We start from the raw sequence: 26028 nt of genomic DNA, 5'->3' as shown, positions 1-26028 counted from the left end.
ACTATAATAGAAAAACATTACTTATAAGCATAAGAAACGAAAAGACGAACATATCCGTATCTTTCTACTCAGGGGCGGAGCTGTATTTGCATGTGTTGAGGGGGTTCCCAAGAACCCCACTTAGAAAAAAAATTAGCTTGAGTTTATCAATTTTCACCATATATGCATTCTGCTGATTTAAACTTAGACACTCGTAACATTCTAAATCTAGTTCAAGGCACTAAAAAATATATGAGTGGCACCCTCTGTTTCACTCTAGCACCGCCCCTGTCTCTACTCATCGACGACGACGGTGTGCACAAGCAGTTGGGATATCTACAGTCTTGTTTCTGTATTACTGCTTACCAACATATGACTTTATGTGTCATGGATAGAGATGGCAATGGAAAATTCCCCGTCGGGTTTTACATCCCTAGACATATCCACGTGAGTTAGAATTTTTCCTATTGTCATCCTCGCGAATTGCAACGGGTAAACAATTTCCCCATACCTGTCCCTACACGGGGAATTAATCCCTGTAGGTTCCCCGTCCCTGCTTAAACAATATAGTATGCATATCAAATCATATATATAATCTACATTTAATATCAATAAAAATGAACATATATTCACTAATCCCATGAATATAATCCCATGACATGAAAAAAACTTAAAACTCATATATTGTGTATTAATCGGGTATACGTGAGAACGGGGACAGGGATAAAGGACCATACTTGTCCATGCGAGACCCGACGAGGACATGTTTTTCTCCATTTAGTTTCTCATGGGAAATCAATTAGAACCATCTCTATCCCTTAGTAGGAGAATTCCCCACGATGAAATCCCTTAGTAGGAGAATTCCCCGCGACGAAACAGGTAACGAGAACCATCGACACCTCTGGTCATGGAGTAGAGACTAGGTGTCGGTGAGTCATGTAGCTCACATATAAATGTACAGTACGTCAGTACCACATGACGGAGGATCCGAGATCTGGGCACGAATGGATAAGCCAGCATGCCGACGATCTGATTCTGACCCGGGATGCGACAGTGGCATCAAGTTGAGAGGAAATAGGTTAATGGGATGGATGCACTTGCGGCTGCAGTTAACCAGCGGTTTTGCTTTTGCTCGGTCTGTTTCGGTCACTCTGATGGTCCACTAAAATATCACCCATCTCATGATCTATCCTGATCGATAGAAAATGCGATAACCGCGAAGACACAGTGATTGATGGAGTGAGTAATGGTTTTAGGATGAGGTTTTTACATTTCCTTTATTAATATCCAGTTCACCATGAACTATATGCTAATAAATTTAACACACACAAATATATATATATATATATTTATATATATATATATATATAATGTACCCCTACATGTTTTTTCATCTAATGTCACTGACTTTTAAGTTTGTGTTTAACCATTCGTTTTATTCAAAAATTTTATCCAAGTATGCAAAATCATAGTCATACTCAAAGTTTCTATAATAATAAATCATATTATAACAAAATAATTAATAATTATATTTTTTAATAAAACAAATGACCAAACGTAAAAAAACGACATCATATAAAAAATATAGAGTGAGTATATATTAACCCATTGATGAATCAGACAGAACCAAAATATCTCATAATATGAAATAGAGGAGAAAATACTTTCCAAAGGCAGGAGTGATCCAAAACAAATCTACTCTTACTATATTTTCACCCACAAAGCTTAATTTCTAGAAGGCCACATCATCGTTAAATCACAGCCGTCCGAACAAATCCGGTGAGCTCTCGATTTTTACCACGTGTCCATAGGTTTCATCTCTTCATATACCTATTAAAGTTCACTCCCAATAAGTACAATTAGTGATATCTATCTAGGTGATGATTCGACTGCTTTGGGCCAACAGCTCATTGTTGCTCCCCTTAATGTTTGCAGCCCTCTCCCCTTCCCTCTTTATTGCCCTCACATGAAACTGTCGTTATCTGATCCCTTTTTAATTGATGCATTTTCTATAACACTTCGCATTCTCTTCCCCATCCAAACAATGCTCCCTTCTTCCCTACCTGCTAGTGCTTCTTTTTTTTATTAATGTTCTCAGTGTAGCAATATTGTTGACACCAGGCCATTATTACAGGAGATGGTAATAGGTGCAATTTGTTGGCCTATAAAATTTAAGCGATGTGTTAAAAAGATGTGGGCTGAAATTTTATAAACAGTTGAGCTAAAAATATATTAGGAATGAATTGGGTTGTGAAAGAATCCATAGGTCTTGGTCTTACCACTCCTAGGCATGATTCTATATGAATTTGTCAGAAATTAAAAAACAGTTTGATCTAGAGCCAATGCATAATTACCTAATATTCAGAACACAAGAAGTAAAGAACATGTGCAACGATGACATGACTACACAATTTAATGTATTGTATAATTTATTACGGTTTTGCTCTAAATGTTCTATGACAAAAATATTTAAGTGCAATCATTTTTTGTTGTTGTCCAGCTATATATATATATATATAACACATCGATTTTTATAAATTTCCGCCCAACGTGTGGGGTATCAACTAGTACATTCAATTCAATGAGAAAAAAGTTCATACGAATAACAAGAGAAGCGAAGATGGATAGCATACAGCACAGTATAGCTATGAGAATTAACGGCGCAACACAATCTATAGCATAACTTTTGATATGTCGCTGTTGATATCCTTGTTAGGGAATAGGGAGACAAAATTCATACTTAGCTATAACTTTATTGAATTTAGAGTAACTAATTGTCCTCGTGTTTTGTAACTTATTAGCTGATGAACTTGCTATTGCAAACTTGGTCTAGCTAGTGTGATGTGGTCGGACTCGGTTCCAAACCGTGTTCCCTTTTGTTGGCTGACGATCTTGCATACCGAGCGCCGGAGGCCTTGGTTTAATGGAATCACTAATATTTAAAAAACAGTCTGAGGGCCAAATCGTTTTGTTTATAATAAGCGTAAGCAAAACAATATTTACTAAATAAAAAAAATTATTGGTAGAACTTTTGCATATGTATTTTTACCATTTCAAAAACAAATGATATAAATAAACTATATAGAAAAACCCATTGCAACTTGAGTTTTCAAATTTAAATTTTAGCTTATAAGTATAGACATAGAATTCAATTTTATGAATGTCTAGTGCACTTTTTAAAATTCTAAAATCAAATATTCCAAAAACTTATTTATAAAACTAAACCTTTTTTACACGCCACACGTTTAGAATGATCAAATAAACAATATCACGCTATAAGCACATGGTTAGGCTGGTCGTAATCTCCTGCGTGTCAAAAATGTTAAGATTTGGAAACAAGTCTGGTGGAGATTAAGTTTACAATTAAAAAAATAAAGGCTAAAAATAATTTAAAAAAACGACAAGATTAGGGTGGCAGGGGCACTACGAACAGAGGCAAAAGAGGAGTCCAGACGAGCGGATCCCATAGTCATGTGTCGGCGTCGCACACCAAAAATCCATCCAAGCGACGGGGGGCGCCTCCCCGGTTCCCCTCCCGACCCAACCGTGTGCCCCCGCCGCCGATTCCCACGGAAACACGCGCAAAATTACCCCCTCCAAAACCACGCGACGACACGCGACGCGACCCCCCGGTTCCCCCCGCCCAAACCAACGGTTCGCCCCGCCGCAACCCCGGTTCCCTCCGCTCCCGCCATCTATTTAAACCGCGGCTCCCAACGCCGCCACGGCTCATCCACGGTTCGAGTCTCAAAATCCCGGTTTTTTTTTCTCCCGGTCGGTTCTTCTCGCTGCGCGATCGAAGAAAGGAAGAAGCGATGGACGACGAGCTGATTCCTGGCCTACCGGAGGAGGTGGCGCGGGAGTGCCTGCTGCGCGTGGGGTTCGACCAGCTCCCGGCGGCGAGGAGCACCTCGCGGCGGTGGAAGGCGGAGGTCGAGTCGCCGTTCTACCACCGGCTGCGCAGGGCGCGGGGCATGGCGCGCCCGCTGCTCGCCCTCGCGCAGGCCGAGCCGCCGCTCCCCGCCGCCGGGCCGGCGCGCAAGTACGCCGGGCTGGCGACGTCGTATCGCCTCGTGCTGCACGACCCCGTCGGGGGAGGGTGGGCCACGCTGCCGCCGCTTCCCAGTGGTGGTGGTGGTGGCGGGCTGCCGCTGTTCTGCCAGCTCGCCGCGGTGGCGTGCGGGGAGAGGCGGCGGCTGGTGGTGGTCGGAGGGTGGGATCCGGAGACGTGGGCGCCGACGGATGCGGTGCATGTGTATGACTTCTTGTCCGGCGCGTGGCGGAGCGGCGCGGCGATGCCTGGCCCGAGGCGGTCGTTCTTCGCGTGCGCGGCGGCGGGGAGGTGGGTGTTCGTCGCCGGCGGGCACGACGAGGAGAAGAACGCGCTGCGGTCGGCGGCCGCGTACGACGCCGAGGCCGACGCGTGGGTCACGCTCCCGGACATGGCGACGGACAGGGACGAGGCCAGGGGGGTCTCCGTCGGAGGCAGGTTCGTCGTCGTTGGCGGGTACCCGACGGAGGCGCAGGGCAGGTTCGCCGGCTCCACCGAGGCGTTCGACCCGGCGGCGTGGGCGTGGGGCCCCGTGCAGGAGCGGGTGCTCGACGAGGGCACGTGCCCGAGGACGTGCTGCGCCGCGGGCACGACGCTGTACATGCTCCGTGACGGCCAGCTCGCGGCGCGCGACGCCACCGCCGACGGCCCCGCCGCCTCCGCGTGGCGGGCGGTGGCGACCCTGCCGGAGGACGGGCGCGCGGTGTCGGCCCTCGCGGCCATCGGGGACGGCCGCGTCGTCGCCATCGGCGCCGGTAGCCACGGCGCCCAGCAGGCAGTGTACCTGCTCACCGCAGCGGCGGCGGCGGCACAGCCGTGGGCGCGTGCTCCGGCGCCGCCGGAGTTCGCCGGGTACGTGCAGGCCGCGTGCTGCGTCGAAGTATAACTATACGTGCATGTAATGTACATGATGTTGCGCGGAACTCTGTTTTGTTTGTGTTACTTGAAGCTTAGCCTTTCGTGTATACAACGATTTGAAATGATGGTGACGATCAGTTTTCACAAGCTCTGTTTGTGTACTTAACTTAAGCTCGTTTGAGTCTTCCGTGCATCCATAAATTGAACGCTATTTTTTCTCTTTCGAGTAAGTATACACCATTGCGCGTATATACCACACTCATGCACCTGCATCTTTAACACAGATACTTAGAGACGGGTGGTAGTATCATTATTCTTACTGACAGCTCCATCATTCCGTTTCTACTTATTATGTGTACAAATTTAAAGTTTTAATCTTAAATTTAGAGTTGATTTTAGGGGTTTCTTATCATAATTTATTTTTTTCCTTGGCCAGATCATTAGAACGTGAATATAAAAAATAAATTTATTTTTCGGTTTATGGCTTTATAAAATTTGGTTATTTCCTAAAAAGATAAACAACCACTTAATTTCTAGTGAAATTACATCCTTATCTATGTATGAACATCGTTACACTTGTCTCTTTGCTTTTGATTATGCTTATAAGACAAAATATAAATTTTTAACATTAAATTTAGAGTTGATTTTAGGATTTTTCATCAAAGTTTATTTTTTAGCATTTGATTTTATATCGCTAAAAACACGTATATAGAATTTTTATTTATAAATTATTTTTCATTGGCAAATATATCGTTTGTTTTTTAAAAGTAAAAGCCAAACAATGAGTGCCCATATTTCTACAACTTTTGGGGTTATTATAACTCTTTAGTGAAAAAATAGTAAAATATACATATAATTCTTAAATTTGGATGCGAGTTTCATCCTTGTATATAAACTTGAAAAAGTACATCTTTAGATCCCTAAACTTGTTAAGCATGCCTACATCGATCAAAAATCCTGATGTTATGTGCCACAGGCCCACAATAACACTGGCATTGCACCTGAACTAATCCTATGCCAACTAGCAAATGGGTCCACCCACAAAATTCCCTTTCCTTTTCTGTTTACTTTTTCAACTTTATTTTTTCTGTTATCCCTTCTGTCCTAGCTCAAGGAAATCGATACCTTAGCCGATCGGCCGGGAAGGGTGATGTGGGGATTCCAACGCACCTTCAATTTGCGGAGAGGTGATGACAATAGATTTGAGGAGTTAGAGGTGGCATGGTAAAATGAGAGTTTAAGGACCGGTCCATGCGTTTTACACTTCTAAACATAAACTTCATATTATCACTATTATTGCTAAAATAAATACTGTCACCCCTTTATAGCATTGATTATATTTACAAATCCCAAAATATAATAATGCTGGTAAAATCAGATCTTGGATGATACTCCTTTTGTTTTTTTCATGTTTAATACCATTAACTTTGTAACATGTGTTTTACGGCTGCGTTTGAAAGTGGGTGTTGCGTAGTATATGTTTGATCAAGTATTACTTATTAAAAATTTGAAAAATAAATTTATTTGATCTTATAAAACCATTTCTATATAGAAATTTTTTACGAAAAACCAAGGATTACTTTAACCGGATAGGCCGAAAAGAACGCACCCTACTTATTCATCTTATTTTATTTTTATCAAATATATAAAAAGATAAGTTATGTTTAAAGTATAAAGCAAATCACACCAAAGTAAATAATAACCACCTAATCTTTTTAAACAAAGGAAAAAAAATTAAACATGTATATACAAATTAACGAAAAAACGATGGGTTTATATTTATGCAATCATATGTGACATTCCTGTTGAAGACAACGACAGAGCAAGGCAAAACAGAAAAAAAGAGAGAAGCCAGTCGACTTAAAGTGGACCTATACTCTTTCCGTCCCAAAATAAATCAATATTTCACTTTTTATTTATAGTTTTTTACTCTTCGTCTTATTTAAAAAAATTTTACGATTAACATTTTTATTTTTATTAGATGATAAATCATAAATAGTACTTTACGTGTGACTATTTTTTAAAAAAAATTTAAAATTTTTTAAATAAAACGAATGCTCAAACTATGAATATACGAACCAAAAGTTGGCTTATTATAGGACGGAGGGAGTACGTGAGTATACACAACCTGCAGCGGCAAGTGGTCCGTTCAAAACCCTGCTGATGCCTAAACCACAGATACGCGCACACATAGAGAAAGTCGAACGATCTGATCCGTAGCCCCGCCGCCGCCGGTAAATGGCGCGAAAGCAACGGCCGCAGAATGCCGTACTTCCTTTCGCGCCCAACGGATAACCGTTGCCGGCACGGAAGCCGACGGAGAGAGAGAGAAAAAAAAAAGAGGGACCAGACCAGGATGAGGGATGTCGTATGCCGTTGACGGCGACGTTGTCCAGCTCGGCCAGCGGAATCCGCGAGCTGTTCTCAGGGCGAAATGGATTCTCTACCGTTCCATGCTAATGCCATGCTAATGGTAGAGGATGAACAATTAATCTCGGTCATTTGTTTCACGGTGGATGGATACGGATCAATACGCTACAGTGATTTGCTATAGTACAAAAACAGTGATTATATTTTTATGTTTTAAGCTATAGTACATATGCTACGGTGTTTTGCCATCTCCTCTCTACTTTTTTACTGTGCTGTCCTGCCATTGCTAAGCAATAGCAGGTGATCCGAATCCGTTCTCAGCGTGGGATCGGCGAGCTGAGGGCGTTTTCAGTTTTCACTGTGTTCTGGTGGACGCAGGTTTCGTTTCCAACGTGGCAAAAACCCGTCTCTTTGGAATTTTTGTGAAAAGCAAAGGTTTTTATACAGAGTACAATAGAGTGACGAACTGCTGATTTTTTTAATCATATCTATATTTAAATTTATTTATTATCCATGCATGTTTGTTGTTGGTATATATGTATATATTCATTAGCATCAATATAAATCTAGTTAATATAAAAAGTTTTATATTATAAATTGGATGGAATATAATATTTGATACATCAAACTTATGCTTAGATAGACGAAATAGAAGAAAATCGAAATATTATAAATTTATAGCTAGCTACAACTTAGGCTAGTAAGCTATGTATAAATATAAATAGTATGGTATACATATAGTCACTATCAACTGTTAATTTGACCATATACACTGTCAATTTTAAAACTTTTAACTAGCTAGCCTCTCTCTTACCAGGACTTAACACGTCAAGAAAAAAAAATCCTCTTAGAAGAATTCTGATTCAAACTAAAAACTTGAGAATTCTGACCTTGTAATCTTTTTTATGAGCTTCAGAGTCACCGTGGTGCCTATTTTTAAAGCTGACCTAACAAAGTGCCAACCGGTCAACGCCGCCTGAAAGTTCACCGGCTTGAATCTGAAGCAAAAATCATTTCTGGCTGCTGCGTAATGAGTGCCAAATCTTATCTACCTCTGCTCTGTACCTGGTTCTTGACCAAACCAAGTACAGCAAATCTCTGAGATCACATCTTGCCGCAAATCCAATACCAAGCACTTCCACTTCATTGCTGCTGAGAAGAAACTATGGCCGCCGACACACGCAGAGAGCAGAATCCAAACTCAGACCAGACACGAACAGAACATATGACCTTAAAAAATGTCAGCATGTCTTGCCTGTAGTATGGTTAAGACAAAACATTGATGTTCGTAAAGCAAGATTTGAATTTTCAATCTTAAATTAAAGTCAATTTTAAGGTTTATTACTAAAGTTTATTTTTCAACTTTGGTTTTTAGATCGCTAAGAACATGTATATAAAATTTTTATTCATAAATTATTTTTTATTTGTAAATATGCCATTTGACTATTTTCATGAAAAAGTCAAATAATCACTCCGTAAATATCTATCTAACAAGTTGGACCATTTGTATAGTTGGCATCACCAAATATATATCCTGAAGTCAAGCCAGGCATAGGTAAAAGATAACTAGAGTTTCCTGAGTATAAGTTCTGTATGTTGATGGCCTAATTGCCATTCACTTGCAGGGCGGTGAGGGCTCGAGCCTCAACTATTCTCGTTAAGACTATGGGGCCCATAGGCTTCTCAAAAATTTTACGTGAAAAATCAATGGAAAGAGAAATAAAGCTCTATCTAGTTTATTCAAACCCTCTAACATCGTTGCTAGATCTACCACTGTTCACTTAATATATCAATTTGACTATTCAATATAGAAGTTGGGATTCACAAAAACGGTATGTTTCACCAGATATGGTGGATACATTCACGAGAAGTGCATTGGATAATATAAAGCAAACAGACCAAGTACAACAAATGAGCACAGTGATCATTCTAAACTTGGTGATCGAAGCAAGTCTATCGCACGGGTTGTTGGTTGTAATGGGGTTTCTCCGTCTTCTTTGCAGCAGCAAGCTTGGCACTCCATGGGGGCATGCTTTGCAGCACCATCCATCTCTGATGGACCTTTTCTTTTTGGTTGCAGTTATCTTCTTCATCTTCTCCCTCACATCCACAGCCCTATTTTCCTCCTCATGCTTTTGGATTAGCTGCCTCTCCATGATCCTTGCTGGAATCCACTTCATGGGGTTGCTCTTTACAATCCCTGATTGATTTGTCCTTTGATTGTTTCTTTTTTTCAATTTTGAAGTCTTGCTTTCTGAAGGTGAAGGAGCACCATTCTTATCTCCATCATTCTGCTCATCTGGTTTTCTGTCAGCTGCAAATTTGCAAAAGTCAAAAAATACTTGCTTGTTTAGTAAAATATATCATATCATAAATAAACAACAGTTCATGAATGCCAAATAGTGAAGATGATGTTAATTTAGTACAAGCCACATCATGACTAAGTTCCATACATTTACTAATTGCATCAGGCTGTGTAGCATGTCCAGAAATCCCCAGCTCAGCCAGCACAGTATCTAGTTCTGCAAGCTCTTCCTTCCTCAATTCCTTCTTTGAAAGCTGCCTCTCTCTTTGAAGCTGCTCAGATCTTACTCGTACATCAACTTCAGGTTCATGCTCAGGTTCCTCCTCTGGTTCATTATCACCCATATCAACATCAAGGCCATCATCTTCACTCTTCGATTCCTAGAGAATAAAAATAACAGTAATTAATTAGACCAGAGTGAGTTGGATAAAAATAATTACGGCACATACAACTTAACGGTGGACAACTGGACACATCGATGATGTACACCAATGTAATTACGCAATAAAGAGCAGAATTTATTTATGCCTAATTAGTCTCTGAAACAGATAATATTTTGTTCTTGAGGTGTGATGTCCCTTGTATAATCGTGCAGGGTAAATAAATAGACCAATTTTACAGTCCTTGAGAAGATACCAAGAACTGTCATTTTTTTCTATGTAAATTTTAGTACCTCTTGGTATCTAATTAAGTACCGTAAAATTGCTCAGATAAATAAGAATAATATAGAGCATATATAAATATTTTCCTTTTCTGTTCTATATTCTCAACTCTTAACACTTATATGCATGAAAAGGGTCATGATTGGCACACACAAGATAAATTGAATATGGAAAAATATTGTTACCCTAGTTCCCTGAACGTTTTACGTCTACTAGTATATGTATGTAAAATTACTAGCAACATGAAAGATGGAACTTAAAGCTTCACTGCGAGCTGATATATATATTTTGGATTCCCATAGAGATGCACAGACAATAAACAAGCACGTGTCCACAAAAAGAGCATTTTAACTTCTAATCTATTCATCATGACATAGAATCAAGTGGATTAAACAAGATCCTGAATTACAACCATGTAATGTCAGAATATGCATGGGTAGACAAAAAAAAAACGTGCATAAAAGGACAACTGATGGCCCCAAGGATGGAATAAGATTGCTAAATTTTACTAGTAAATGAGAAGCCAGCAAGAAATAGGCAAGGGAATGGTCTGAAGTGCTTTATGCAACACCAACGGGTTTATGCTGCTGTAATGAAAAGAACTTTCAGTGTTCCACTGTAAATTAGGAATCTAGAAAAACAGAAAGACAAAATGATCACAAGGACAACACTATATATTTTTTCTTCTACGTTACAGCAATATGCACCAAGATTTGAATCGCACACATATATAAACTTACAAAAAAATGTGGTACAGGGGAAATGTGCAGCCAACATTAGATATACCCACCACCCATCTCCACAAGTGCTTTACTTGGGTGAGCAGTGAGCTAAACACAAAAGCAGTGCACACAAAGAGTGTACCAATCATCGGAATGCATCACAAAAACACAAACCCAAAAGAGAAGGCACCTCATGCCAGATTCTCAATAATTTGGAAATTTCACCCTTTGGTTATGAACCATCCCCTTCTTCTGGATGATTCGTTCCATCACGAACAAACGGGCTCTAGACATTTTTAGATACTTCAAGGAAAGCTACAACCAATGATCACAACGCCACATGAGTAACTGCGAATTACAAAATTACGTCTTGATTAAAAAACAACAAAATTAATTAGAATACCACCTTAATGACAAAGCTACACTTAATCGGTTCCAAACTAGACAAGCAAGTTATGTATCGGTGCTCATATGAGCTCGGCATAGCATCAGCGCGGAAGTCCTGAGAAGTGAACCCACACGAATGCAAGTAAACTGTGTAATCAGGCTCTCACCTGGTGGCGAATTAGCCGTCGACGTCGGCCCAGGCCTTGGACTTGAGCGGCGCGGGTCCCTAGTCTAGAACACCGGCGGAGGTGGCAGCGTGGACTCCTCATTCCCCCCCTGCCGCGGCGGCCTTCCTCGACTCCTTCCTCTTCCTCCTGCGGGCCTTGAGCGCGGCGGGCGAACACGTCGTCGCTCTCCCGATCCTCGCGGCGGCCTCCGCGTTCCTCCGGCCGCGGCCCCGCGCGCTTACAGGTAGAGGGCCTAGAGGCTGAGGCCGATCGAGTCGCCGGGGTCGTGCTCGGGAATCGGGATGCAGCGAGATGGAGCGGCCGATCGACTGGCTGCGCCGGCGAGTGGAGGGTCAGGAATGCGGCGGCGATGGAGAACTGAAGCCAAGTGGATGTGAGGGTGGGCCCCGCACAGTCGTCGGAGTCTCAGCGACTCTGAAGAATACTCTGCAGGTAAGACGTACGTGCTCTGGGCCGCTAGTTATTACATAGTACAATTTTTTTTTATTCAGGGGCAGCCGTAAGTAATTTAGGACGTTTGTTTATAGGGGCTAAACTTTAGTCCCTGATATTTATTATAAATAGTAAACGTAATCTATAAATAAAACTCATGTATCTTGGACTAATTTGCGAGACGAATCTAATGAGCCTAATTAATCCATGATTAACCTATGTGATGCTACAGTAAATATTTGCTAATTATGGATTAATTAGACTAAAAAAATCGTCTCGTGGATTAGCTCTTATTTATAAAATTAGTTTTTTGATTAGTCTATATTTAATACTTCAAATTAGTGTCCAAATATCAGATGTGGCATGAGGCTAAAAAGTTTAGCCCCATCTAAATAACCCCTTAAAATATTAAAACTTTACTGCAACGTGTAAAGATGAGATGATTGCGTTGTTGATGGGTGATGTGAGGTTGGTTTGATTATGGTGTGTCACGCATGGTTTATTATGTAGCGCTTAAAGCGTTATATATATATCACATTCAAAAATAACTAAAGTTTTTTTTTATGTTCCTACGTAGAAATAGTTCTCCAGGAAAATGAGAATATATCACAAAAATGTCTGGGGAAAAAAACGACAGCATCATGGTAGCGCACTGTACTTGGCTACTTGTAGTTGTAGCTCATCTCCCATACGTGTCACATCAACATCAGTAGGTCGGAAAGGCAAGACCTCAAGTCACTAGTCGCTTTGCAATTTTCCTGGCTAACACCGGTTCACTGAATGCCACTTAATTAAAACCAAGCAGGTTTTGCAGTACATTATTGTCGTTTAAATTATTATTTGAAGTGCTTACGAACTGATTCGGAGAGGGAGAGGTCCAAAACAAAGAGTAAACTTTTTTTCCCTACGATTATGAATACAACCCACAGCTATCTCTAGTTTATCCAAATTACATCCCCTGTATGGGTGTACACGGCTGACTCATACTTACATGAATCGGAGAACTAAGAGAGAAAAAGAAGCCACCCTACAACGGACGCTCGCAGGTTGTAACCACAAACTACAAAGAACATAGATTTCAAGTTTTACAGGTTCTTTCTATCTCGGTCTCCATGCCATTCCGCCCACACTCCCGGAGCCATAGCCTTGCACGCTGTTATTACTGTTAGGCATCACACCATACTGGGACTGCTGCACCATGCTCGCCGGAGCCACCGCGCCGACGGCGGCGGCACCGGTGGCCGCGCCGCCCTGCGCCGGCCACCAAGTATTAGGCTGCTGCCAGGCCTGCGCCGGCTGAAGCTGCTGCTGCTGCTGCTGCATCAGAGAAAGTTGCTGCATAGGCTGCTGCTGGGTGGTCCGGAGGTAAGCCTGGGGAAGAGGGTTGCTGGGAATCTGAGGCTGCACTGCATTTTGGTGGAAAAGTTGCTGCTGGTGCTGGTAGGGGTGCATTTGCTGAAGCGGGGGTGGTGGTGGCGGCGGTGGAGTTGGTGCAACTGGGAGTTGTTGCTGCCTTGTTGGCTGTTGGTTAAGCTGGTTGGGGTTCCATTCTGGTATATCATCGTCATCATCATCATCCCAAGGACGAGCCTGAACAGATGATCTTTTACCATACTTCTGAACCAGTTCCCTCATTTGCTCTACCGGGCGAGCAGAGGAAGGGTGTACATGCTGCCGGCCCTTGTAGGCCTGGGTTGTTACATTAGCAGCAGGATTGGACGAGTTAACAAAATTAAATTCAGGAAGATCGTCTTCATCCCTAGCAACACCAGGGCCAAAGCCCGGGGGGACATCATCAGTTACATCTTCCTCGTGGGGGTGATGACGCTGAACTGGAAAGCCTGGCGGCGCGCCGAGCGAGTTCATAGGCAAGGAGGGCCTAGGACCTGAGGTAGAACCGGTAACCTGCGGTTTCTTTAGAATCGACAGCCTCCTGGAACTATCATGCCTAGGGTGGCCAGACATCCTGGGAATGTTGGGCCTCCGCCAGACGATGACTCCGATGATGGAGGATGCAGGCACAACAAGGCTCTCCAAATGCTCCTTTGGAAGATGCCGAGAGAGAATCTCCACAGTTTTCCCTTGAGAAGGGCACAAGTACAGCTCTATTCCTTCTGCAGGTTCAGCTAATCCTACTCTCTCATCTGAAACATACGAGTCAATTGTCTGCAGAAGAACATGCAAATATAATTATCAAATCAACAAACATTCATTATGCTAGCTACTGAAGAAACAAAAGGGCTTAGGATAGAAAACCTGCAAGAGGTGTTGGCGACCACTCTCCTGAGAACCCTCTTTCCAACACAGCTCAGTTACCTATAAAGTTGACATCGATATGAAATTATCACTACCAGCATGAACCATAATCCATAACGCTAAAAGCATTATCTGTGGGTTGAACAATTTAGTTGGAGAATAAATAGAGTAACAATTCCAAACAGAGTGATACCTCTAGATGCTAAAGCATATAGAATATAAGAGGAATTTCACAAAGAACAGATTGAAGATATATGCAAGGGATCTTTCTCCAGATTTTTTTCTGTAACAGTTCACTTTTTTACTGACACATGCTCCAATTCACTCAATTTTTCTTTCAAATAACATAAGTATTAGTATTTGTCAAACATCTTTGCCCAGACCTCCGATGTTTAAACATAATCTTTAGTTTACAATAGAAAAATAAAAAAAATGCAAGATTACCATTATAGCACGGCTCCTAGATTTGGGAAGCTGTTCAACGAACTCTTGAAAGGCACTAAGTTTCACTCTCCCCTTGATTTCAACAAAGCTCCGCCATTCTTTTACTGGTGGCTTTTCACCACTACAAAGTTAAATTTAATACATGTCAGCACAAATACAAATATAAAGTACAGAATCACCACATATCCACAGTTTTTTTAGTTTCTAGAATATCAGCGTTCACACTATATTACAGTTTGAGTGAATCATGTGTATTTGGACAGTAGCAGGACATTCCCCAATGGGGTACTGGGGTGGGTCACAACAACAAAGAAGCAGTTGCAAATTGTAATCAACATGAGTATGTAAATTAAATCAGACAGCTTGAGCAAGAGAAACAATTTATTTCATTATTCATTAACAAGAAGACAAAGAGCCAAACAAAAACACAAATGTACAAGTTATTATCAGAATGAGGAGGAAGCCAAATTGAACCCTCAAAGCCTACGTGATGCACTCTCTAGTGAACTAGTGAATCAAGAGAAGTACAGTGAAGCATGTCACATTTGGCAGTTCTTGCCAATTATATATTATCAATCTTAGTGGTTCTCATACAAAGATATATTTAGACACTTTGTGTGCCATCAGTTATATACTTAATTTGATGCTAGCTAGATTTGCAATAGTAGCCTCTAAGCCAAAATAATAATAATAATTTAAGTTATCATGTGTCTTGGACATATGAGAAGTGTAATGTCTTGGATGAAGGAGAGCATAAACCTCCAAGTTCATAACACCAAGAACAGACAACCAATGTGCAAAATACGTCCAGGATAATATAAAAACTCGACTGGAGAAGAAATCACCCCCTATGGATCGGTCCTTAACCCATGCTTTGAGGCCCCTGCCCTATACAAGAGGGCCTGTCCTCCATAGATCGATTCTTAAATACAAGATGAAATTTGCAGACACGGTTCACAGTAAGTTCTGTGCAAAGAAAGATGTAAAAGTTCTGTAAAACATTAATCCACTTTTAATGAATTAAAGCTAAGACAAACATCGAAGTGAACATGTTAAATAATCATGGTATGATAACAGAAGATTGCACATTGGGTAAGGAAAAGTTGTAGATCAAAGAAACCTTTTGAAGATGGCAACAACATTTGTGAGCGAAGACATGGTAAGTTGAATTGCACCCTCCCATATACTCTCACGTATGATAGGAATAGTAGTTGCCTTATTATGAATGGCAGATTCATGATTCAACATTTTTTCAGCACTTGTTTGTTTGGCATCAACTCTATCTGGGGATGATTTTATAAGCTTCCCTTCAGACAGCTCAGCAGGGCCCAAATTTGAACCCACCTCATGTTTGGGTGACTCTAACTTGGACTCACGTTTATCCTTATCCTGCAAAGATGGCAATTCAGCTTCAGATCCAATCTTCTCTGGTGCAGAAACCTTAACTTCCTTCTCAGGAAATTCCTCAGATTCAACGGTGGTGTCAGCTTCGTCTCGATCTTCTGAATCCTCTTCTGGCGTCCCAACTGAGAGATTTTCAAAAGGTGGTTCAGAATCTAAACCTTGCATGAATTCATCTAGTGAAGGAATTGGTGGAAGATTCTCGGTGTCTTTCAAGTCATCCACCATAAGTTCTTGCATAAGATCACTTTTCTCATTATCTGTGTATTCTGAATCATCTTGGAGGTCTTTGTCGCCTGTCACATTATCCTCATCTTGTGAAGTCCCATCGGGTGCCTTTTCTTTTTCTTGTGCGCCTGCTTTATTGTCTGTACCTTCTTTATCCTCTGATTTGGTCCGACCTTCAGATGCTTTTGATGGAACTTGAGTAAGAAGATTGCCTCCAAGCTCAACCTCCACTGAGATACCATCTGTTTCTTCTACTTCAACTTGAAATTCTCCTTTGTGTGTTTTCCTAACCAAACGTCTAACGTCAACCTCGGTACTAGGAAGGACAACCATCTGTGCAAGTTCTTCAGCTTTAGCTATTCGCCACTGTGAGAGCTCCTTGGAAGCAAGTTCCTCCGCAGTCATTGAACAGAGGCGGTCAGGTGTAATATCTCCAGATAAGACCCTCTCTCTTAACTCAGGATTACTTTTATCTTTTAGATTAAATAGAAGAGATCTGCCTTTCTCCTTATACTTCTTATTAACTCCACCAAATAGTTTGAACAGCTCCTCTTCAATCCTAAATGCCAAATCATCTGCCTTTTGAATAATGTTGTTCTTATTTATTGCTTTATCATCGTTGCAAGACTTCATTCTTTTCAATTCAGATTCCGAGAGAGAGTCTGCAACACTAGGGTCAGTATCAGAAGTCCTGGACCTTTTTAAATTAGGTTGTGTGGAAGTCTCAGAGATCCCAGCATCAAAATCAGAAACCCAACAAAGTCCATGACCTTGCAAGAGTTCATCGGCGACAATTGTATATTGACCTAAAACATCATCTTGTAAAGAAACATTCTCTGGCTGTTGCTGGGTGTCAGCATTTGTTGGTGTGACCGTGTTTGAAACTAAATCGTTGCTCAACTTCTTATTTTCCTCATGTCTCTCAGCATCAACACTCGTCAATACTTCCGACTTGGCTGAGCTCACGCCTTGAGAAGTGGTCGACACTGGATCTGTGTCTACCTCCACCTGTTTCTTTTGGTCTGCAGACCCATCTGGCTGCACATTCTCAGATGATTGATTCTTATTCCGGTGATCAGAATCTGTTCTCAGAGCAGCAGAAAGTGACTCCCTAAACTTTGATCTCACAGATTCCAATTGCTGAGTTTGACCCCTTGATGGTGTCTCCTTTTGTGCAGAACGTTTGTTCAATGACTGTGATTGTGTAGATTTCAGCATCTGAACCTTTGGAGAAGCAACTGATGATTGCAGTTTCTTGCTGGCAGGCGAGGGTTGTGATCCAGCCATTGTTGGCAAAGATGTTCGAATACTTAGTACTTGCTGTGGTGGCCTCAATGATACTCTGCTTAGAGATTGTGGCCCTGAAGAACGTGGAGTATCAGGCCTGGAAGCACCAATTTGGACTGACTGTTGACTCATAGGAACAATATAATAAGAGCTAATTGGTACAGAAGCTCCCATGGAAAACATTGGCTGTGCACCCCAATCAGCAGGCAAGGATGGATAAAGCATAGATGGATACTCAGCCTGATTAGGTTGGATATTTGAAGAAGGCAATGGTTGAGAACCCATGGTAGTTGACATGGGTGTCTGCCCTTGATTTGACAACTCCATCACGCAAACTTTTTCAAAAACTCCCAAGATCCTTGATGAGAAATAGCTGTGTTGCTTAACACAGAGTTAATACGTATATCTGAAATATATATAAAGGAGTGGAGGTTTTAGAACCATAAACAGAAAAGAGCATATACAAACTGTGGAGAAGACCAAATAGATACTCCCAGAACTAGTTGTTGACTCAAGCATGAAAGACAAAAATAAAGTTGAATTGGGATTTTGTAGAGAAACAACAGTAAAAGTAAGACATTTCTCACATGAAAATGAAAATTATTGTGGCGGAGCATTGAGTTTACTAGAAAAGTATGCACATGGATTTCATTCATGAGAATTGATTTAAAGAGGTGACTACATTCATCGGTTCCAGATTAACACTACAATCTAGTTTAACAGTAAAAAAAAGTCCATACTCCATAGCACTATCATGATACAACGCTAGGGGTTAAAATGCCAACACAAGTAAACAAATGAACCAATGTTTGATTAGCACTTACTAGGAAATGCACCAAGTTGAGATAAACTATGTGGATGAAACTATGGAAGTACCACTAGTAGATCTCAATACACCCCTTAACAAAGCAAAAACCAGAATTATAACATTCCTCTACATCAATAATTATATCAAACTTCTCTCATGCACGAGAAGGAACACCAAACTATACTCACATTCCTCTACATCCATCATTATATCAAACTTCTCTCATGCAAGTGTTCATTATATCAAACTTCTCTCATGCAAGTAACACCAAACCATACTCAAATCCAAAGGGATGGCATATTTGACAAGAGTGCACCAACGCGCACGGAACGAACTACAACAGACAAATCACCCCTAGGAGGACATAACCAACCCTACCACCTCCCTCCAAAATCGTACAATCCCAATCACTCAAAACAAACGAGCAGCGCCGCGCTCCCCCCACACCAAACAGCGGCGATCACGGGCCATCCCGCAAACACGCCGACACCAACGACGACGACGATGGCGACGCTCCCAACCCCCGAAAAAACAACAACAACTACACGCGTCGATCTCACGACTCATCCGGAAGCGCCCGGGAGGGATCCCAACCCACACCTCACCTGGCTCGACGAGAAGGCCAGCCCGGCGCCGGCGCAGGCGCAGGCACCGGCGGCGGCGGCGAGATCGGGGATCGAGAGGCGGGGAGGAGATTTGCCCGGGGGGGCGGGGGGGGGGGGGGGGCGGGGGAGGTGATTTGGGGGTTTAGGGTTAGCTCACGGATTTCGCGTTTCTTCCGTTTGGTTTTTGGCTCGGCGCCGCCCCCGCCGCGCGAGAGAGGAGGTGGGGTGTCGCGTCGCGTGTGTGTGGTGAGTGGCGGAGTGCGTGTGGATGAGGTGGCGTTCGGGTCGCGACTCCATCCATCCATCCATCCGGCTCCCACGCTGCGGTGTTGGGCCTTGGGGTGTTTGATGGGCCGTGATTTCGTCACTTGGGCCTCCTTTGTTGTGTATGGGCCAGGACGACAATCCGATCGGATTTCGGCCCACCTAAAATTGCGTCCAGTCTAATTAGGCCCACCAAAAATTTGAACCAGAAATGCAAGTTTTACTGAAAGCTATTTGATTAAGGGGGTGTTTGTTTTCCTCTGACTTTTTTAAGTTCTTGTCACATCGAATGTTTGGACACTAATTAGAAGTATTAAATATAGACTATTAATAAAACTCACCCCATACTCTAGACTATTTCGCGAGACGATTCTATTGAGCCTAATTAGTCCATGATTCGCGAATGTGATGCTACGGTAAACATTTGCTAATTGTGGATTAATTAGGCTTAAAAAATTGTCTAATGAAATAGCCTTTATTTATGCAAAAACTTAGTTTTTATTATCAGTATATATTTAATACTCATAATTAACATCCAAACATCCGATGTGACAAGGGACTTGAAAAAGTCTCTGGGTTCAAACAACCACTAACTACCACATGTCCAACATCACTTTAGAAGGGTTGGATGAGCAACTTTCGTACATATTTTTTACGCAAGACACATCATTTATGAATTTGAAAAGCGTACTACTGGCGCTGATAATCCATGTAATTTGATGATGTGTAAAGAACATCGCCTAGTTTTCCTTCGGAATACAATATTTTCGCAATGGTTAGTTCAATTCTTGTCAAAAAAAATATTGATCCACCTTAGAAATTTACTTTTGACTCCACTCCACTGTCGTTTTTCTGATGTGCGACATGCAATCCTATCAAATTATCTTCTCTCTTCGCATCATCATTAAAAAAAATAATCTTGTGTTTGTTTTGTCATTAGATTTCAGGAATCATATGAAAACATCTCCGTTCATATTCTTGCAAATTGCCGTATAATAAGAACTATTTTTAGACATGGTTGCTGTTCCTGCTCCTGGTAAGGCCTCCTCTCACCAATCAACTCTTTGTTGATACTGTTTAGTAGCTCCATTTTCTCCAAATCAATCAGCTCGGAAGATAATTGTTGGACATGGGGACAGAGACACTTTGGAATGTTGTTCCCTGATCAGTGTTCACCTGATGTCCAAAGATGTTAAACTATTTACTAGGTATCCAACCATGGCTGTGCTGGTTATCTCTGTTTATTCCTTGGTGATCAAATGTTGGACAGTAGCATTCATGTTTGTAACTTGTATAAAAAAAAATATGATGTCTAGATATTCCCCCTCTTTATTAAAAAATAAATTCAAAACGATCTACTATTCTACTTAAATCGTGGTGTTCAATCATTTGTCGATACGATTCCAGGGATGGTCGTGAACGGCATATTCATGAATAAAATGTTTGTATATATATATATATATATATATATATATATATATATATATATATATATATATATATATGTTCTCAGTGATGTAAAAGACAAGACTGAAAATAAACTACGATAAAACCCTAAAAGTTAAATTCAAATTTAGTTAAAAATTTAAATTTTGGCTTAGCATAAGTAAAAGCGAAAAATGAGGCTACAAGCACTTATCTTGTAGAGGAATAGCCAGCAAAGACTTAGCGACTAGCTAATGCCAGTTCAACTCAGACAAAACAAAAACATAAAAGATGATCTGCACCCAAACATTCTCAATTGGTAAACGGGATATGCTGATGCAAAAGTTAAATATTCTCTAAAGTCTGATTTTTCATATATCCACATACACAACACACTGACTTATCTTATTCGTTCTACGCATCTGGTTGGTTGCTTAAGATTTAATGGGCGAAGCAAGCCTCTAATTTCTTGACACTTTGCCCCCATAGTGCTTTATATCTCATTAAGGTGATGTTTACATCGGTTGTGGTAGCTGGGGCATAGATGATGAGTCACTGAAAACAACAGCTTCTGAAAATGTCAAAATGATATTACAATTAAAATGGAAATTCAACTTTAAATGAGCTACTCTATCTTTTAACTAGGATTTTTTTAAAAGTAGTTGTTCATTGCTTTGGATCCAATGGGTCCGGTTTTTATTATACTGCACCGATAGTATGTGTAATAGAAATTCTATAAGGGTAAAATTGAAACTAAAATATACAATTCTATGATAAATTTGTGTGTCATATATCATATTAAAATAGATAAATTGATAAATATATTTTACCAATGTTTGAAATAAAATATTTAATTCTAGATACATAATTAATTCTAATTTTTACTGCGCTACTACCACTAACAGTAAAAAGTACCATAATAGCGCCCTTTAACTTTGAATCATGACACGCCTGATTTAAATAGATTAATTGAACCGTGGTTCGTTTTTCTTGGATGATACCGATGAACTATCACTAATTTGGTGGCAGGTCACCTTGGATTGTGATTGATGAATGATTAGAAGTTTAGAACAAGAAGCCTAACTAGTCTAAAATCTGAACCTGAATGGATCAGTGTAAGGATAAGGGCTAGCTACTTTTATGGTGTGAAATTGACATGTTTTTAGCACTAACTACAGACATATGCTGGTCTGCCTCTTTACCTTCATATAAACCATTTTTTTATTCTAATTTGGAGTCGTTATGAATGCAAAATCTGTGATATGTTGGTGTGCTAACTCCCAAGTCCCATGCATACTTAGTGCTAATGACATTTCTATTTTAGTTTCAATTTTCTCTACCTCTGTAATAGCGAAGTCGTCCTCCTTCATTTCCTTTCCAACGGACGATAGAAGACTCCCAACCCATCTCGAGTCATAAGAATTAAGTACTGCGCGACGGTATGGACTAGTTGTAACGTACGAGCATGTTACTCGTCAAACTAAGGGTGCACTACGTTGAACGGATATTGTTTCGGTTCATTTGTTGCAAGACCAATCCAGATTATTGCTGAAGTATCCTAGGAGCATTCCCAGTAGCTCATCTAAATCTGATCATCCATATCTTCATTCAGATGATCATCTAAAACAATTTCATCATTTATATTTCTTCGTACTTCAGCTGATTATCCATACATGATATCCTTCATATTTCTTTAAGGGTGCAGAGAGAACATTTAAATGCAGAGTTTTTCTCAACTAATATGGATGACATCCAAAAATAGAGGATGTGATCGAATGTTTTGCCGGAGCTCAATTTTTATCCTCTATTCTCTATTTTCATGATAGAGAATGGGATGGATAGACTGCTGGGGTTAGGTATATCCAGCAACATCACTCTCACCCTGACTTTTCAAAGCATCTTCAGAGGTATCTCCTAGCTACATATTTATATGCTCCATTTCTAGCTGGAAATTGGTGGGGAACACGATGATCACGACAATATCGTATTGGTACACAAATCAAAAGAAAAATAGCAAAATTAATTAAACAATAATGTACTATTCTAGTGGAATTGAAACAGTCTGATCTGAAGATGCAAGGGATTAGTTAAAGCTCTGGCCTAGCCAGACTCTCTCCCCTTCTCCTTAAATATCACACTGGAACACTGGAGCAAGAACAAGCCACACCATTGCTCCTCACCTCTCCCCTCTCTAATTTGCAGCATCAGTTCGTAAATCCTCCTCGCTCTTGGCTGCGAACTGAAGAATCAAGCATCGAGTCGACGACGATGGACGAGCCATCTCAGAGCGGCGGTGACCAGAAGCTGTCGGCCATGGAGCATGTCAAGAAGCGCCATGAGGAGAAGGGCTTCCTCTATGCCTGGTTTGTACAGAACACAACACTGCATCTGCATGCACAAGGCACACGGGATGTCCACCGGTTGTCTCCGTATCATTTAAATAGTTATAAAAAATATAAAAAAATTGATAAGATATATTAATATGATTTATTATCATTTCACAAACATGTAAATTTAAATTCAACATCTACGTAACAAAAATAATTATGAATATACGTATGCTTAGTTTCAGTTTAATTTTTTTCTATAACTTGTAGAAGTTTAATTTAATCTTACATGTTTATAGAGTGATATAACTCGTATTAATCTATCTATCAACTTTTTTATGTTCTTTTTGATAATTATCTAGATGACATGTAAATATACAGATAGATATCCACCGTTTTACCTCTGTATTAAAAACTGTTTGATGCCGCATGACCATACTGCTTGTTTCTTGCTGCATATGCAGTAGCTTCAGTACCAATATCAGACTAGCCCTGAACTCTGAACTTCTGAGGTGTTGCACTCTGCATACCTGCATGACGCATCGTGTAAGGTTAATTAGCTGCTATTAATCTGGTTTTTCATGTTTGTTTTTTTGGTAGCCTGTTCATGCTGTGCTGCTGCTTCTGTTGCTACGAAACCTGTGAGCACTGCCTCGAGTGCTTCTGCTGCTGCTGCAAGAAGGATGACTGATAGATTTCAAGACATATCGATTCCTGGGTTCGTTAAAGAATTGTTGTTCATCGACAAATAAATGCTTAGCTTGGTGTGATTCTTCTTGGCTCTGTTGTGTTAACTATACCGTTAACCGTGGTGAGCTAGCTACTGTACCCCCCCTGCTGTGGCTGTGATTCGAGTGAGTGATTTGCAGGTGAAGCAGATGGATTGTGATTGCTGTAGTACAATTCTTGTATAAATATATACATGTCTAGGTGATTTATGTTGCTGTTTATTCGGTTGTTTCTACTTTCTCCTTCCTGAATGCACTAGTAGATCGTTGCATCTTCGAAAGTTCAGATTAGAAGATACACTGTTGCATCTGGGCTGTTTAATTATAGAGATTTGCTTCAGTCCAATAAAAAGTAACAAAAATACCTCGTGATACCAAATCGTTTCTGGTCATTGGATCTAACAGATCCAAGTGAAACAATTTGGTACCTTAAGGTACTTTTTTGTTGGACTGGAGCAAATATCTTAATTATATCCTTGTCTTTTCGCTTTCGTTTATATTTATAAGCCAAAATTTCAATTTTTAATATTAAATTTAGAGTAGATTTTGGTCTTTTTTATCGTAGTTTATTTTATAGCCTTAGTTTTTCACTCGTCACGAGTACACATATATAAAAGTTTTCCTTATAAAATATTTTTCATTTGTAAATATGTTATTTGATTCAATCATCCTATAACGAGGTGGAGATTCTTTCTTGCAGTTACCATAAACTTTCCTAAACAGAGATGGCAGCATATGTACACAGTACACCATACACCCCCCCCCCCCCCCCCCAACAACAACAAAAATAAAAAGAACGCTATAATCCAGTGAATCGTGAAGACATCCTAATTGTGATGAACGTTCACAATCCCAACAAAACTATAAAGACTAAAAGGCCCTTTATTTTTCTCAAACTTCAATGCAATTGTACCCTACTTTTCGAAACCCCAATGCATTTTGTTCCACGTTTTACCAAACTCCATACAATAATTACTCACAAAATAGTCTTTATGAAACACTCATAAAAAAGTCTTTATGGAACAAACAAAAAAGAATAAAGATGAATTTTTTTAGGACAGAGAGTGTACTTTTTAACCACTCCTCTAAATATGTAGTACTATAAAATGTCACATTGAGTACTAGATCGTTATATTTTAAAACAGAGAGTATACCTTTGAAGTCTGAATGGTGCACTTAACTTCGTTTTGAGAGAACAATATTTATTCTTATGGTTACTTCTAAAACTACTTCTATTTAGTTAGTTCTTTACCCGCTAATATTTATTAGGCAAATTTGTTGTAGGACATCGTGATATTGTGGTTTTAGCAGAACACCATACGGAATGATTTTTAGGGAAATACACTCCGTAAATGTGGAAATTAGCTCACGAACACTATGTCCATTAGAATATTCATGTTTGCTTGAATATAAGAGATAAACCATGTGAAAGTTCAAAAGTACCCCTAGGCTCACATGCCAAAGTCTCCCATGTGACGCGATGGAGTAGCGAGAAAAGGCTAGCGTCATTAGAGATGTAGACGCTGGGGGTGCAAAGTGTCTTGGTGACCAACGACATCATTGCAAAACTTAGAGACTTACATGCAGGCGGGGTCCATGAAACAATGACATAGTTTCTCTTTCCTATTTTAGAAGAAATAAATATTCTAACGAGCGTGGTGTCTATGAACTATTCCCACATTTACCAAGTGTGTTTCCCAAAAATCACTTTATGCAGTATCCTAAGGTAAAACCGCGAAGTCACGCTGTACTGTTACAAAATTTACCTATTTATTATTATGTTAACATATAATAAATTGATGAATTTGAAATTACGAAGGTTACATAACTAAAATAAAGCTTTTGTCGAGTCAAACAAACTTAACGAGTCAACTCAAAAGCCGAACCAAGCCGACTTATTATCTACACGTACGCGGTTTGTCGGGAAAACCAGGAAAAATACACTCCCTTCTCCTCAATAGGCCCTGTACAATCCATCCGTCAACGTAGACCCACTACAATAGACGAGTATATTGTCACGACAAAAGAAAGCCCCAATGAATTTCCATTTTGTGATGTCAAACTAGGGGTCCGAAAGTGATCCCCACGCCCATTTCATATCCAACGGTGTTTGGATCCTTGAGATCCCCTTTTCTTTTTTTTGGGTTAATTAGATCCATACCATTACAAATATGCTAGTTTAGGAAAATGTCATTATAATTCAAATATTTATGAACATGCCATTCCAATTATCTCTCAATTAGAGACGTGCCATTCTCTATAACTTAAAGGCTGTTGGGCCCACATGGCAGACTAGTATAT

The 26028-nt window shown here is 40.5% G+C and overlaps 3 protein-coding genes across 5 annotated transcripts; 1 reads left to right on the top strand and 2 right to left on the bottom strand.

Annotated features, from left to right (window-relative positions):
- The first annotated feature begins 3757 nt into the window (after positions 1–3757).
- On the top strand, positions 3758–5015 carry LOC121053644 (F-box/kelch-repeat protein At1g80440-like). Its single transcript, XM_040521383.1, has one exon. It carries the CDS (start codon positions 3795–3797, stop codon positions 4914–4916), a length of 1122 nt encoding a protein of 373 aa, XP_040377317.1. The 5' UTR covers positions 3758–3794; the 3' UTR covers positions 4917–5015.
- Positions 5016–8988: 3973 nt separating this feature from the next.
- On the bottom strand, positions 8989–11921 carry LOC102715729. Of its 3 annotated transcripts, none has more exons than XM_006646998.3 (3): positions 11502–11921; positions 9712–9943; positions 8989–9572 (listed from the first exon to the last, which is right to left on the bottom strand). In XM_006646998.3, the coding sequence occupies exons 1-3, from the start codon at positions 11601–11603 to the stop codon at positions 9061–9063; spliced, it is 846 nt and encodes a 281-aa protein (XP_006647061.2). In that variant the 5' UTR covers positions 11604–11921; the 3' UTR covers positions 8989–9060. The 3 variants fall into 3 exon arrangements, with proteins under 3 accessions (XP_006647061.2, XP_015689045.1, XP_040376986.1); XM_015833559.1 differs by lacking the exon at positions 11502–11921 and adding an exon at positions 11173–11226; XM_040521052.1 differs by lacking the exon at positions 11502–11921 and adding an exon at positions 11138–11193.
- Positions 11922–12727: 806 nt separating this feature from the next.
- LOC102702634 (death-inducer obliterator 1-like) lies at positions 12728–19064 on the bottom strand. Its single transcript, XM_006648383.3, has 5 exons — positions 18984–19064; positions 15775–17976; positions 14655–14775; positions 14211–14270; positions 12728–14120 (listed from the first exon to the last, which is right to left on the bottom strand). Exons 2-5 carry the CDS (start codon positions 17895–17897, stop codon positions 13053–13055), a joined length of 3372 nt encoding a protein of 1123 aa, XP_006648446.2. The 5' UTR covers positions 17898–17976; positions 18984–19064; the 3' UTR covers positions 12728–13052.
- Between the last annotated feature and the right edge of the window lie 6964 nt (positions 19065–26028).

The sequence above is a fragment of the Oryza brachyantha genome, chromosome 2 (assembly GCF_000231095.2).
Source record: "Oryza brachyantha chromosome 2, ObraRS2, whole genome shotgun sequence".
NCBI classification, from domain to species: Eukaryota; Viridiplantae; Streptophyta; class Magnoliopsida; order Poales; family Poaceae; genus Oryza; species Oryza brachyantha.
Note: the sequence above shows the minus strand (reverse complement) of the source record. Positions and strands in the feature narration are given on the sequence as shown.

Coding starts and splice junctions, on each gene's coding strand:
- LOC102715729 (XM_006646998.3), bottom strand. CDS start 11,603: ATGAGGAGTCCACGCTGCCACCTCCGCCGGTGTTCTAGACTAGGGACC. Junction 9,944..11,501: donor GACGGCTAATTCGCCACCAG/GTGAGAGCCTGA, acceptor TTTATTCTCTAG/GAATCGAAGAGTGAAGATGA. Junction 9,573..9,711: donor GCCTGATGCAATTAGTAAAT/GTATGGAACTTA, acceptor GCAAATTTGCAG/CTGACAGAAAACCAGATGAG.
- LOC102702634 (XM_006648383.3), bottom strand. CDS start 17,897: ATGGAGTTGTCAAATCAAGGGCAGACACCCATGTCAACTACCATGGGT. Junction 14,776..15,774: donor GTTGTTGCCATCTTCAAAAG/GTTTCTTTGATC, acceptor TTAACTTTGTAG/TGGTGAAAAGCCACCAGTAA. Junction 14,271..14,654: donor CTAGGAGCCGTGCTATAATG/GTAATCTTGCAT, acceptor TCAACTTTATAG/GTAACTGAGCTGTGTTGGAA.
- LOC121053644 (XM_040521383.1), top strand. CDS start 3,795: ATGGACGACGAGCTGATTCCTGGCCTACCGGAGGAGGTGGCGCGGGAG.